The sequence below is a fragment of the Phaethon aethereus genome (genome assembly GCF_964289735.1).
Source record: "Phaethon aethereus genome assembly, chromosome: 14".
Classification (NCBI taxonomy): Eukaryota; Metazoa; Chordata; class Aves; order Phaethontiformes; family Phaethontidae; genus Phaethon; species Phaethon aethereus.
This window is the reverse complement of record NC_138590.1, coordinates 11294855-11309225: the sequence shown is the minus strand read 5'-3', so window position 1 is coordinate 11309225 and position 14371 is coordinate 11294855. Positions and strand designations below refer to the sequence as shown.

The following is a 14371-nucleotide window of genomic DNA, read 5'->3' as shown; positions in this document are numbered from 1 at the left end:
TTTGGCTGGCTGACAGCCGTCAGCACAGCCCTGGCAGGCAGTGGAGCACCGGGATTCCCTGCCCACCGAAGCCCCGGCTCTGTGTGTGGAGATGGGCTCGCTCCCAGGTAGCATCTGCTCAGCCGGCTGCTGGAGCGCTGGCCTAGCTGCTCTGCCAGGCGCCTTGGGTGGCATCATGCAGCTCCTGTGCTGCTGCTGCTAATTCATCCGGCAAAAATGTTTCTGGTTCCCATCCTTCCATGCCTGCTGCTGCTTTTCCATGGTCTGAAGCAGTCTTGACTTGCAGCAGTATAAGTTTCTGCGGTGCTGCAAGGGAGAACACATCCTGGGTTTGGGAGGGGGAGAGCAGAGCCACGAGGGCTCCTCCAGGTACAGCAGGGCTGTACCCAGCTCTCTGGTGCTAGTCAGCATTAGCCCGGGCCCCTTGGCTCTGATGCTGCTGGCAGAGATGCTGATAGATCTGGGGTGTGTCTCTAACCACAGTGTAGGATGGTCAGGGTGGAGTTACTGTTAGAAACGTGACCTGTCTTCTCCTGCCCTATCCTGGCAGGCACTGGGCCCCCTTCTTGTCCGCTCTCTGCGTTGTTCCAGTGTACCCTAACGCCAGGATCACACTCTCTTCCCTTCCAGAGATGGGTGACATGGAGTCCTACAAGGTGATGCTGAACGGGCCGGCACCTTGGGGCTTCAGGCTGCAGGGAGGGAAGGATTTCAGCATGCCGCTCTCCATCTCCCGGGTAAGAGAAGCCGAGGCCGGCAATGCCTGTCCTTCCTCTGCCTCTGTGGGTGGGAGCCATGGCAGCTGCTTCCAGGTGGCTGAGGCAGAGCCGTATGGGGATGCGGATGAGCCAGGGGCCCAGGAGCGCTGCATCCCGCTCTGCCTGGCTCTGCATAGCCTCCTCGGAGCTTTATCAGCTGTGGTCCGGTATGGGGGTGTTCCGGGCAGATGACTTCAGATGAGAAACACTGCACAGCCTCTGCAGAGTCATTCTGGCTGCTGGGGGGGCAGGGGAGGCCCCTTCCGGAGCGTGCCCACTGCAGGGGGAGGGGAGCTGCTCTCACCGTCTCCAAGCTGCAGGGACAGCTTCCCGGTCTGCACCACAACACTGGGCTCAGCATTCCGAGACCCGGCTTGTGCCTTTCCTCCCTCCCTTCCGTTGCGCAGCTCCTAGCTCCACACCTGTGTCGGCCCTGGAACAGGCAGGGAGGGGAAGAAGCCTGTGCTGCTGCCCGTGCTGCTGCCTGCGCTGGGATGTGGCTCCCTCCACAAAATGAGCCTGTTTCTCCAGTGTGAGCGAGAGCTGTTGTGCTGCCGGCTGCTCGTGGCTGAGGTGCCTGGTGCGAGCTGCTCCTGATGTGACGCTTACCCAGGCCGAGTCTGGCTCCTGGGTGCGCGTGGGTCCCTGCCCCTGGGTGGCCCAGTCCCCCGGGTGGGTGCTGGCCGCAGCTCCAGCCACACAATTGCCTTATAAGCCTTGGAATGTGACTGCATCGCCTGTGCCGCTGACGCTCGGGCCGCTGGCACGGAGGTTGCTTCTTGAAGGACAGCTTTGCTCATGGCGCTGTGTGGAGGCCTGTCCCCGGCACGAGCCTGGCACCATGCGCCTGCCTCAGAGGGGCACGTGTCTCCACAGCACCCCAGCATGGAGTAACGCGGACCCTGAGGGCACTGCGCGCGCCTGGAGTCACCAGTGGCGCTGCCCCGGGGCCCGCCGATCTCTGCCGAGGATGCAGAGACGGCTTCAGCGAGTTTATTCTCTAAAAAATGTTTCTCTTGGCTGTGAGCCAGCGCTTAACAAAGGGTCTGGTCGGATGGAGGAGCCTCCCAGGGCAGGGGCCTCGTGAAGCAGCGGCCCCGCTGTGCGCAGGGGCCAGTGCTGCCCTCAGGGCTTGTGCAATGCTGCCGCCCTGGGCAGGGCAGGCGGGAGCAGCAAGGGCATTCCCAGGGCATGTAGCCGGCTTTGGGGGCTCTCTGGTGAGGCTGGGCTGCGTGGTGGGGCAGCCCTGTCTGATGAAAAGGGGTGACTCTGCAATGCTCCGCACCCCAGAGTCATCCCCAGCCCTACAGCTTCTGCCTGGAGGACGCTGCTGTCCGTGGCCACCGCTTCCCTTGAGCAAGGGCGCTGCTGTCTGAGGGCAGGCTGTCCTGCCAGGCCTGGGGCTGCTGGAGCGGGCTGGAAGGAGGTGTCCTGCCCCGACTTTGAGGGCTGCAGTGAGGTTCCGCTCTGTGGAGCAGGGAGCACAGGGGAAAGCAGCACCGGTGCATACTTTGGCTCTCGGCTGCATCCATCGCTGTGACACTACTGGGTGAGCTGTGAGGCTGTTTCAGCTTGGTAGACACAGAGAAGAGGTGCTACCCTGGTCCTCTTGCAGCAAGAGGCTCTGCTGGGGTCCTGACACCTTGGCAAGGCAGGCTGCGAGACCATGGTCCTGAGCTGCTTGCGGTGGAGCCAAGGTAAGGGGAGCTGGGTGCTGTGTGGCATGTCCCAGCATCTGCCAGCCAGGGAAGAGGAGAGACCCTTGGTGCTGCAGGTGGGAAGGTGCTGGGGGATGCTGCCTCCTCCCTTGTGCAGGCGCCCGGCTCCCCTCCGTGCCGGGTTAGACTCTGTCTGGGATGCCTGAGCTCTGGACAAGGGCGGCTGGTGGGCACCTTGCGGGGTGTGTTGACGGAGGCACGGGGAACAAAGGGCTGGCTGGGCGGAGAGGGGAGGAAGGAAACCCTGGTTAGCGGGGCCAGGCGGGAAGCGGGAGGGCTGGCACTGCTGCGGCTCCCAGCTGAGCTGGCACCTGCCGAAGGGGTTTCCTGGTGTGCCGGTGCAGAGGGGGAAGAGCACAGCGGTGCTGACTGGGCTGGGTGCGGCTACGTGACGCAGCCTGCGGTGCTCTCCCCTTCCTGGGCAGCCGTGTGAAAACCTCTCACAGCTCCTGCTTCTGCCTCCAAACCCACGCAGCTGCCCCACACCTTCCCCAGCACTCCAGGGCAGCAAGCCAGGGCCTGCAGCAGTGTGGCCAGGAGCCAGCTGGTGCCACTTGCTGCCCAGGGCACCCTCCTGTGCTCGGCAGGAGGAGCGGGCACTAGAGGGGGTACCCACGTCTCGCTGGGGACAGCAGCGGGATGCAGGTGGAGTGGGGCCACATCCAGCCCGGGTGTGGGGTTTGGTCTCATGTGGAGGGCCAGTGCTGGCACGAGGAAGGGGAGCACGGCTCTGGGGCGAGCCGGGCCCTGCACACAGGCAAGGAGGGGCTGGGGCTCGGCAGCAGGGATTTTTCAGCCCTCTGACGGTGCTGGGAATCTGGCTCGCTCCTTTTATGTTCATGTCGAACAGGACTTGAGGAAATACTTGGTCCAGGTCCAAGCGCCTCAAGTTCTTCCATGCTGGAGGAGCAGGAATGGCTGCAGCCTGCCCACGTCTGTCTGTCTGTCTGTCAGTGCCTGGGAGTTGCGTGCAGTGCTCAGGGCCATGCTCACCTTCAGCTGTGCATCCCCGGCAGGAGGGGAGGGCAGCCTTGGCTTCCCGGCATGGGGCTGATGTAGAGCTGTGCCGTAGAGCCGTGCCGGGGGCAAGGCACATCCCCGGCAGCGTGGATGGGCAGGGGAGCCTGTAGCTCTGCTCCTGGCTGCCCCGGCAGGGTGAGGGCTGGAGGAGTGGCGTGGGTGGGAGCGGGTGTCTCCCTGCCCCGGAGGGGCTCCCGCTCCTCTGTGGGGATGAGGTAATGTCTGCGCCTGCCGGCACCGGGAGGGGAACTGGGCAGGAGTGTGGGTGGCTGGGGGGAGCGCCCGGGGGGTGCCTCCCATGTCCACCCCCTTGCCCCAGGCAAAGGGCTGGACATGCCTGTGGTTCGCATTGAGACGTGGGCTGCCCGACAGGCCCTGACTCACCGCGCTCCCTTCCCTCCCTGGGACTGTGGGGATGGCTCCAAGGGGTGGCCGGGCCTCCCGCTGAGGCTGAGACAGTGCCGCCTCCGCCATTTGGCGTCATGAGGATGGAGCCCCAGGGCACTGGCATGGCCCCCAGCGTGCCAGCGGGCAGGGGCTGGGCAGCGCCATGGGGTAGTGCTGAACAACGCGCTGCTGCAGCGGGCAAGAGGCTGCTCTGGGCTAATGCGCTAGGAAATGGGGGGGTGATCCGTGGGTCCCTGCCACCCCCTGGGTCAGGTCTGTATGGCATCCTGTGCCTGGCTGGGCCTTGCATGAAGGAGCCTGGGCCCTGGCAGACCCCTGCCCTCAGGACAAGGGCATCCCTGCGCTCCCGTGTCACCGCTCAGCCGGCTCGGCTCTCCCTGACTCTTGTCTGTCCTGCAGCTGACGCCGGGTGGGAAGGCAGCCCAGGCTGGCGTGGGAGTGGGTGACTGGGTGCTGTACATCGACGGGGAGAGTACCAGCTCCATGACACACATCGAGGCCCAGAACAGGATCCGTGCCTGCGGGGACAGGCTCTGCCTCACCTTGAGCAGGTAGGATTCGCGGGTCCGGCAAACCTGGGGTCCCGGTGTGGCTGGAGCAGAGCCAGGGCCCTCTGCCCAGTGCCATCCCCCGGCATCCCCGTCTCCTGGCATCCCTGCTCCTTGCTTGGAGCCTGACAGCCCCTGGCTGCATCCGAGGGCTCTGCTCAGCTGGATGAGGCTTAGCCTGGTTGCTGGCCCTCACCTGCGAGCCACAGGGCAGTGCCAGCTGGCTGTGGCTCCCCTCGGGCAGGTGCTGCATCCCTGGGGTACCAGCGTCCTGGCAGTGCCTGGGCTGGTTCCAGCACCTGCCTGGCTGTCTCCTCTCTTGCAGAGCCCAGAACCACCTGGGGAAGCCGCAGAAGGTATGTGTCGCTCCTGGCGCTGCAGTGGCAGCTCAGCCTTGTCCAGGGGAGGGGAATCTCTGAGTGTAGATGGAGAAACGGACTTTGCTCCTGGGGCCCGCAGGCTTCTGGGGGACTGGGGTGTGTTTGGAGGGCTGGAAAGCTCCTCGCTGGAGGAGGAGCTCTGACCCCTGGCACCACAGGGGATCGGAGGGAGCGGGGTCTGCCCAGCAGGTGCCCGGGCCTTGGCTGCTGCCTGTCTGTGCCCCTACCAGTGCCGGGTGCGGGCAGGGGTGCAGAGGGGCTGACGCAGGGGAGGAGGCCGGGCAGCCGCAGCACAGCCTCAGGACCCCATGTTTTCTAGAGCTGGGGAGTGCCTTGGTATGGGGATGCAGGGCTGGGGCTGGTGACCGGTGGCTCCTGGACAGAAACCACCTTCGTGCATTCAGCCTCATGCCGTGGGACGGTTGCAGTTGGCATGTGTGCATGCACCGCCCTGCCACGGGCAGCAGCAAGTGTCCGGGGCACTTACTAATCCTTCAGCGACCCTCGGGCCAGGCTTGTGACCTGCTGTCGCTGGGCTGGGCACCTGCAGAGAGAGGTGCCAGCCTGGGGGAGCCTGGTATCTGAGGTGCACATGCTGTCCAGCTTTCCTGCCTGGCTGCCTGCTGCGCTGCCTGGCCCGGGGCTGCCCCTTGCATGCTGCTTGACGTGTGAGCCTGTGTCTGTGTGTTTTGTCTCGCTCAGGACTCACTCCCCTACTCTGAACCCCTGAAATATAACTTCGCTCCCAGCACCGCCCTCAACAAAACAGCTCGGCCATTCGGGGCCGGCTCTCCTCCGAATCCACGGCCCGGGCTGGTGACGAAACCCGTGACGTACGCGCCCCTGGCGCCCACCTGCACCCCCCAGCACAATGGGTATGTTGCTGTCTGTCCTGCTCCCCAAAGATCAGGGGGAGCCCGCTGCCCGCCCCTGCTGCGCCTTGCATGCCAGGCACCCACGGCTGGGAGCAGGCGACAGTGCCCGTGCCGGGGTCCCTCAATGGCTGGTGCTGAGGTGGCATAACAGGACTGTCACGCGTGGGGCCACACAGCCGTGCACATGCCAGTCCCTTGCTCAGGGACATGTCAGCCTGTGGGAAGTCTTGTGGGGCATGACATGACAGTCGTAGCAGGACGCTCGCTGGCGTCTGTGGTGGCAGGGGAGCGGTGGCTGCATTGTGGCCACTAGCCAGCGCCTGCCCGGGGGCGTCCTGCTGGACTGCCGGGGTGGGCTGGGCATGGTGAAGTCCTCGAGCCCTGCGCAGCGCCGTCCTCGCCTGCTCTCAGGGAAGAAGCTCCCACCTCTGCAGGCTGCTCACCTGGCTGCCATGTGTCCGGTAGCTGCTGGTCCCTGCCCCTCCTGCTGAGAGCTGCTGTGGTGTCCTGCAACTGGGCAACGGAGGGGGATGCTGCCCTGGGTGCCCAGGCCTGTTTTGGGGGGATGAGGGAGGCATGATCTGGTCCATTGGCACCTGCCCCTGCATCCCAGTGTGCTCCCAGCCCTGGGCATGAGTCTTCTGGGTAGGGGGACTGGTGCAGGCCATAGATGAGCTCTGGAAACTTCTTGGGTGCTGCAGGTCTAACTTCACCTTCCTTTTTCTTTCTTTCTCTCCTCCCTTTCTCTTTCCCTCTCCCCTACAGGTGCTGAGCCTTGACAAGTCAGTAAGCCTTTTGCCTGCTCTCTCTGTCCTCCCTGCATGCCTCTTCCCTGCTAGTGCCCTGTTCTCCGGGGCAGGGACAGGCAGCACATGCTGCTCTGCCCATGTGGTGTGGATCACTCCTGGCAGCAAACTGTCCCTAGCCTGAAGGGCAAGTGCTGCCTGTCTCTGCCAGCTGCTGGGTCCCTGGAGTGTCCTTGCGTGTGGTCCCTTCCCTCCTCTCTGAGATGCGGCACCCTGCCCAGGGCCAAGCAGGCGGCCAGCACTGCCATGGGCACCGTAGGTGTTCATTGGGCTCTTGTGCAGCTCCCCTGCCAGTGATTTTTTTGACCTTGGCTTATTCTTGTCCTGTCTTTTCCCTTCCTGGCCCTTGGGGCTAGTCTCAGACTGCCAGGAAATGTGGTCAGTCCTGAGTCAGTTCTTAATGGGACCTTCCTACATGGAGGAGGAGTAGGGGGTGTGGGGAGGAAAGTAACGTGTGATGTCTCAGGTTCTGGTGTGTTGTGGTTCTGTGCTGGGGGAGGTGTGGGGCAGCCCCAGGGAGGTGATGCCGTAGGGATCCGTCAGATTTGACAGACGACTCTGTCACTCGCAGGCAGCCCCTGCAGCTGCTGGAGCCCCCCAGCACCCCCATGTGCGACCCAGTGAAGTTGCGACTGATAGAGGATGCTGAGGACTGGCAGCCCCGCACCGGGACCTCCCAGTCCCGCTCCTTCCGCAAACTGGCCCAGCTGATGGGCACAGACAGCAGTAAGTTCCCGCAGGGCCTGGCGCTTCCTGGCTGCCTGGGGGTGCTCAGCTTTGCTGGGGCAACTGGAACTGGATGAAGGCCATGGTACATCTGCGGCACTAGACTGCTGGTCTTGGCCCCGTGGGGCGGCTGAGCCAGTGGGAGCTGCCCAGGGCTCTGTTTGGGCTCGTCGTGGTGCCGCTGGGCTCTGGCCAGGCAGGGCCATGTGTTGGGGCAGGAGGGTGGCAGGAGGAGAGGCTGGTTTTCCTTCCTTTCCGTTCCTTTTACTGGGCCTTGGTTGCCGCAGACTGACTGTCTCCTCCTTTCTCTCCTGCTGCGCTCAGTGGAGGATCGTGAGGATGATCTTATTAAAAATCCCAGGTAAGGGGAGCGTGTGCCAGTTTGGCAGCAGGAGCCATGAGGGTGCCCACTTGGGGCTTAGCCCACCTGGCTGGTTTGCACTCACTGCTTGCAATGACTCCGGGGAAGCTCTTTCCCTGTTGCTCTTTCTTCTCTCCTCTTTCCTCCTCCTCCTCCTCCTCCATCCTCCCATTACCCCACTGTCCCTTTCCCCAAAGCTGACCTTTGGCGGAGCCGCAGAGCTGGCCCTTTGCTGGCCCTTTACTTGCCCTGTGACAGGCACTGCCAGCTCTCAGACACTGTTCTGACTGTCACCTTAGGAGGGTTCTGCCTGGGCACCCGCCTGCCAGGCAGCTGTCCCTAAACGCGGTGTCCCTGTGCTGGGTGTTCTGGGCAGGACCCGCCGGGCACTGCTGGCACAGAGCTGCGGAGGTCAAGCTGCATCGTTGCTTCTTGAGCAAATGGGATCTGGGGGAGGCTGGTGGCACTTGGCAACACCTTGCTGGGGTTGTTGGGAGGCGCTGGGCAGCGCCTGAACCTGGGGCACAGTGTCCCGTGAGCCTGGCAAGGGGCTGTGGGGCAGCTGGGCAGAGCTGGGTGAGTGTTACCAGCTTTCCTGTGGGGCTTGGGGTGGCCAGAAGGCTGGTCTGGAGCGAATGCTGCCGCTTCTCCATGGGGCTTGGGGTGCTCATGGGAGGGATGCACTGAGCCACGGGTCAATCATTGACTGTTGTGCCGCCGTTTTTCTGATGCCACAGGGATGCTCATGGGTCCAACTGGGGCACAGGGGAGCAGTGGTGAGTGCTGGGGACTGGCAAGGGGGTCGGTGTGTGTGAGGGCACCTTTGGGATCGCTGCCCTGTGCCGAAGCAGGGTTCACGCATGGTGCCGGCTGAGCGCCTTGCCCTCTGTCACTCGCAGGCAGCCCCCGCAGCCGCTGGAGCCCCCCAGCACCCCTGTGTGCGACCCAGTGAAGTTGCGGCTGATAGAGGATGCTGAGGACTGGCAGCCCCGCACCGGGACCTCCCAGTCCCGCTCCTTCCGCAAACTGGCCCAGCTGGTGGGCACAGACAGCAGTAAGTTCCCGCAGAGCCTGGCGCTTCTGGGATAGCCAGAACCTGCTAGAGGCTGTGGGGTGATGTGGCACTGGGGGCTTGATTTTGTCCCCAAGTCAACCTTTCAGGAAGGCTGAGCTGGTGGGAGCTGCCCTGGCTGTGCGTGGGCTCATGGCGGTGCCGCTGGGCTGGGGCTGTGCTCTGCCCCGTGGCCAGGCAGGGCTGTGTGTTGGGGCAGAGGGCAGTGGGAGGAGAGGTCGGTTTTCCTTCCTTCCCTTCCCTTTCCTTCCTGCTGTCCCTGGGCCTTGGTTGCCACAGACTGACTCTGTCTCCTCCTTTCTCTCCTGCTGCGCTCAGTGGAGGATCGTGAGGATGAGCTTGTTAAAAATCCCAGGTAAGGGGAGCGTGTGCCAGGGCGGCGGCAGGAGCTGCATACAGGGCTGTGCGTCCCGGACAGGACTCTGGGCATGGCTGGCACTGAGCTGGGGAGGCTGAGCTCCACCATGGCCTCTTGGGCAAGTGGGTTCTGGAGGAGGCTGGAGGCACTGGCAAAACCTGGTTGTAGGTTTTGGGAGGTGCTGGGCAGTGCCTGGTCCTCAGGTACAAGGTCCCATGAGCCTGGTTGGGGCTGCAGGGCTGCCGAGCAGAGCTGGGCCAGTGTCACCGGCTGGTTCGCCTCGTGTTCACTGCTTGCAGTGACTCTGGGGAAGCTCTTTGCTGTGTTGCTATTTCTTCTTTCCTCCTCTCTCCTCCCATTCCCTCTCTGTCCTCTCCTTCACCCCAGAGCTGAGCTACTGGTGAAGCCACAGAACCCACCCTGCGCTCGCCCTGCGACGGGCACTGCCAGCACTTAGCCACTGCTCCTACTGTCACCACGGGAGGGTCCTGCTCGGGCACCTGCCTGCCAGGCAGGCTGTCCCCAACAGGGGGATGTCCCCATGCAGAGTGTGCCGGGCAGGACCTGTTGGGCACTGCTGGCACGCAGCTGAGGAAGCCAAACTGCAGCATGGTGTCCCGGACACAGTGGGTAGGGTCAGCTGGTGGCACTGGCAACACCTTGCTGGGGTTGTTGGGAGGTGCTGGGCAGCACCTGGACCTGGGCATGATGTCCTGTGGAGCTGCGGAGCAGCTACAAGGGTGGTTGGGAGTGAATGTTGTCAGCATCTTCATGAGACCCGTGCCTCTGTGGGGCTCGGGATGCTCATGGGAGGGATGCACTGAGCCACGGGTCAATCATTGACTGTTGTGCCGCCGTTTTCTTTGATGCCACAGGGATGCTCATGGGTCCAGCTGGGGCACAGGGGAGCAGTGGTGAGTGCTGGGGACTGGCAAGGGGGTCGGTGTGTGTGAGGGCACCTTTGGGATCGCTGCCCTGTGCCGAAGCAGGGTTCACGCATGGTGCCGGCTGAGCGCCTTGCCCTCTGTCACTCGCAGGCAGCCCCCGCAGCCGCTGGAGCCCCCCAGCACCCCTGTGTGCGACCCCGGAAAGTTGCGGCTGATAGAGGATGCTGAGGATTGGCAGCCCCGCACCGGGACCTCCCAGTCCCGCTCCTTCCGCAAACTGGCCCAGCTGGTGGGCACAGACAGCAGTAAGTTCCCGCAGAGCCCGGCGCTGCTTGGGGCTGCCGGACTTTGCCTGGTCAGTCAGTGCCCAGCAGAGGCTGTGATGGGGTGTGGGGTGATGTGGCAGCAGGGGCTTTGGTTTTGGCCCTGTGTGGCCCGTCCGGGCAGGCTGAGCTGGTGGGAGCTGCCATGTCTGGGCTCATGGCGGTGCCGCTGGGCTGGGACCGTGCTCTGCCCCGTGGCCAGGCAGGGCTGTGTGTTGGGGCAGGAGGGTGGCAAGAGGAGAGGTCTGTTTTCTTGCCCTTCCCTTCCTGCTGTCTCTGAGTCTCGGTCACCGCAGACTGACTCTGTCTCCTCCTTTCTCTCCCGCTGCGCTCAGTGGAGGATCATGATGATGTGTTTGTTAAAAATCCCAGGTAAGGGGAGCGTGTGCCAGGGTGGCAGCAGGAGCTATGGGGCTGCATGTCCCAGGCAGGACCCTTTGGGCATTGCTGGCACCGAGCTGGGGAGGCTGAGCTGTGCCGTGGTGTCCTGGACACAGTGGGTCAGGAGTGGCCAGTGGGGGTCTTGCGATGTTTGGACAGCACCTGTACCTGGGGCGCAGTGTTGTGTGAGCCTGGCGTCGGGCTGTGGGGCAGCCAGGCAGAGCTGCGTGGGTGTCGCCGGCTTCTCCCTGCCTGGGGATGAGGTGGGGAAGGGAGCCGGGGCTGGCACGGGGCTGTTCCTTGCCCCATGCAGGGGTGGTGCACCCCTTTTTTTGCCTTCGCCTCTCTGCAACACCTCCTGCCGTGGCACCGTGACCGTTGGCTCCCAGCTCTGCCCAGTTTGCCCTTCCACAAATAAATGCTCTTGGTTTTGTAGCCATATCCTTGTCTTTGCCCTGGAGAGGCACAGAGCCACTGGCTCTCCCTCTATCCCTGGCCCCTCTCTTGGTGGGGCCATGCCTCTCTGGACCTGCCTGCTCTCGAGCCCAGTGCTGGCAGCCTGCTGTGGGGCACAGGCCTTGTCCCTCCCAGGACCAGCCTGGCCCTGCCTAGCCAGCAGGGATGGCAGAGCGCTGCCTGTCCCCAGCTCTGCCAGAGATGGACCCTGGGGCTCCCTGCGCTGGGTCAGGTCCAAGCCCCTCTGCACCCCGATGAGGCTGGGGGCGGCTGTTGTGTGTGAGCGGGCAGCCGGGTCTGTGTGGGCCCCGGGCTCCCTGGTCAGTCTGGAGCAGCCTAGAGCTCGGTGTGGGACCCCAGCAGTCCTGCACTCCCTCCCGCCGCTCCCCAGACCACTGTGATGGGTGCCAGAGACCCCAGGGGTGCTGCATCTCCGCAGGGCTGAAGGTGCTTGGTTTGTCTCCCCATTACCAAACCAGCTACCAGCTGGGCACGGGGGCTTGGCTGGCTCCTGCCTGCTTGTTGGGGTGGGGGGGCCCTGCCTGCACTCACAGGCCCGCTGGGCAGTGGGGGTGAGTGGGGCAGGCTGGATTAACTGCTTGCTTTGTAGCCAGGTCTCCGTGCTGGACCCGTCCCCAGGAGCAGCGATGAAGACTGAGCCAGGACTGGGTGAGCAAAATGTTTCCTCTGAGCTTGGGGTGGGGAGAGGTGTGGGGGTGCTGGGGAGATGCTGCTTGCCCAGCTGTGGGTCCTGGGAGGGGGCTGCCAAGGGATCGGGAGCACCATCCTGGAGACTTGTGTGTGGTGTGTGTGCAGCCCCCAGGACCCCCGCCGCCACCCCTGGCCCTGCCAGCCGCCCACCCTGGGCTGTGGACCCCTCGTTCGCTGAGCGATATGCCCCGGACAAGACAAGCACAGTGGTGAGCAAGCACAGCCAGCCGGCCACGCCGACCCCCATGCAGAACCGCAGCTCCATCGTGCAGGCAGCGCAGCAGGCCCCCGAAGGGCCCGGCCGCACGCCCCTCTGCTACAAGTGCAACAAGGTCATCAGGTGAGCCCTGGCCACCACCGCCACCACGCCACCGTCCTGGGCCCTGGCGTGGCTGACGTGGCTCTGTCCCGCTGCAGGGGACGCTACCTGGTAGCGCTGGGACATTATTACCACCCCGAGGAGTTCACCTGCTGCCAGTGCAGGAAGGTGCTGGATGAGGGCGGCTTCTTCGAGGAGAAAGGCTCCATCTTCTGCCCCAAGTGCTACGACACGCGCTATGCGCCCAGCTGTGCCAAGTGCAAGAAGAAGATCACCGGGGTGAGTGTCCCTCAGCCTGCCCTGTCCTGTCTTTGCTCACTGCATACCTACGGGTGGCTGGCTCTGTCCCTTCCCATCCTGATCCCATCTCAAGGGATCCTTTGTCCCTTTCTGCTCTGGGTGGGGGTCCCCTGCAGTGCAGGGTGGTCCTGCCCCCAGCTGACAGCAGCTCCCCTCCAGGAGGTCATGCACGCACTGAAGATGACCTGGCATGTGCAGTGCTTCACGTGCGCTGCCTGCAAAACTCCCATCCGCAACCGTGCCTTCTACATGGAGGAGGGACAGCCCTACTGCGAGAGAGGTAGGACCTGGGGACCCCACGTGTCACCCCACATGGCCCCAGGGCACCAGGCACTGTGAGGGCTCAGCAGCTGCCCACAGCAGTGGGGGGTGAGCTGCCTTGGGCCACGGGGAATGCAGGGTCCCCGCTCCTGCAAGCCTGACCCCTCCATCCCTGTCCTCCCTGGCTGCCGGGTAGTGCCATTGCTCCTGTGTTGCCATGGCGATGGTGGAGGATGTACATTAAAGGCGAGTGCTGCATACTGGGAGATGAGGTTTGCCTCCTCCCTGTGGCCTGATGGCGGCCTGGGCCACCCTGCCCTGTGCAGGCATCTCACCCGGGTGTCTTGGGCATGATCCCCACGGGGCTGGCAGCAAGTTGTCCCCAGGCTGAGCCTGTGGGATCCTGGCTGTGCTGCAGCCCTGCTCCCCTGGGACGAGGGGAATGCTGTGGGAACGCTGAACTGGGCTCTGCCTCTCCTCGTAGACTACGAGAAGATGTTTGGTACCAAGTGCCGCGGCTGTGACTTCAAGATCGACGCTGGGGACCGGTTCCTGGAGGCACTGGGGTTCAGCTGGCACGACACTTGTTTCGTCTGTGCGGTGAGCCATGTGCCTCCCTCCTTGGCTGCTGGTGGGTGCCGTGGCTCTGCCCGGCAGCCGTATCCTGCATGGGATACACCAGCAGCACAGGGGCCCTGCTGCCACAAGGTTTTTGCTGCTTGGCTCTGTGCTGGTGGCTTGGGACCCTGCTCTGAGCCTCCTGCTCCCTGGCATCTGTGCAACACTGGTGCTGAGCCCTGGGCCATGGAGGGGGACCTGGGGGCTGGGTCAGCCCCCGACCTGACTGCCTGCGCTCTCCTCCTCAGATCTGCCAGACCAACCTGGAAGGGAAGACGTTCTACTCCAAGAAAGACAAGCCGCTCTGCAAGAGCCATGCTTTCTCCCACGTGTGAGGAGCGGGAGTTTCGCTGTGTCCACGCATACCCCTGGCCCTGCATGCTCCTCTATCCCCCCCGCTGCCCCCAGGGAGCCAGGCTGGGCCCTTACCCCTTCCCCTTGCTCCTGGCCCAGCTCCAGCCGGAGGCAGTGCTGGGTCCAGAGCCCCTTGTAGCAGGGTGGCTGCTTCTGTGCCCCCACACTGGCCCTAGGAGCCCTGGGAAGGGGATGCTGCATGGGTCTCCTGTCCCCCAACCACGCAGCGTGGTGGCTGTGGTGGTGCCGAGGCTGGAGTTGGGGGGGGTCCGACACAGCAGGGCTGCTCCCGTGCTCAGCTGGGGCCTGGCTGCCTGGCAGCTCTGTGCTGGGGCAGGGATGTTCCTAGCACATCCCTGAGCAGGTGAGGACCAGCCCTCTGCCAAACTCTTCCTCACTACGTGCTTAGTGCATGGGGCTGGAGACCTGATCCCGCTTCCCTGCCGGGGCCCTGCTTGTGGCAACCCCACGGCCACCCTGCAAACTGCTGCAGTGGCTTCCTACCGCGGCTGTGTGCCAGGGCGGTCTGTGCCTCGTGTCCCCCCACCCAGCTGGCCTGCTGCTCTCCTGGGGCTGGCGTATGGCAGCACCCCGAGCCCAGCACTGTGCCAAGCCCACCCCAGCCATGGGCTGGCAGTGGCTGCTGATGGCCAACTGGCCGGCGGGCTCCCACAAGCTTGGGAACAGCTTCCTACCAAAGAGCGCCTGCCACCACCGTCCCAGGCCTGTAA

At 64.1% G+C, this 14371-nt stretch overlaps 1 protein-coding gene across 3 annotated transcripts; it reads left to right on the top strand.

Moving 5' to 3' along the window:
- Nucleotides 1-632: 632 nt before the first annotated feature.
- On the top strand, nucleotides 633-13621 carry PDLIM7 (PDZ and LIM domain 7; the record flags this gene model as incomplete). Of its 3 annotated transcripts, XM_082006303.1 has the most annotated exons (12): nucleotides 633-737; nucleotides 4304-4455; nucleotides 4778-4808; nucleotides 6473-6493; nucleotides 7098-7239; nucleotides 8991-9027; nucleotides 11688-11746; nucleotides 11894-12128; nucleotides 12206-12386; nucleotides 12567-12687; nucleotides 13153-13268; nucleotides 13535-13621. In XM_082006303.1, 12 exons carry the CDS (start codon nucleotides 633-635, stop codon nucleotides 13619-13621), a joined length of 1287 nt encoding a protein of 428 aa, XP_081862429.1. The 3 variants fall into 3 exon arrangements, with proteins under 3 accessions (XP_081862429.1, XP_081862430.1, XP_081862431.1); XM_082006304.1 differs by lacking the exons at nucleotides 6473-6493; nucleotides 7098-7239; nucleotides 8991-9027 and adding an exon at nucleotides 5535-5707; XM_082006305.1 differs by lacking the exons at nucleotides 6473-6493; nucleotides 7098-7239; nucleotides 8991-9027 and having other exon boundaries at nucleotides 11692-11746.
- Nucleotides 13622-14371: the final 750 nt, after the last annotated feature.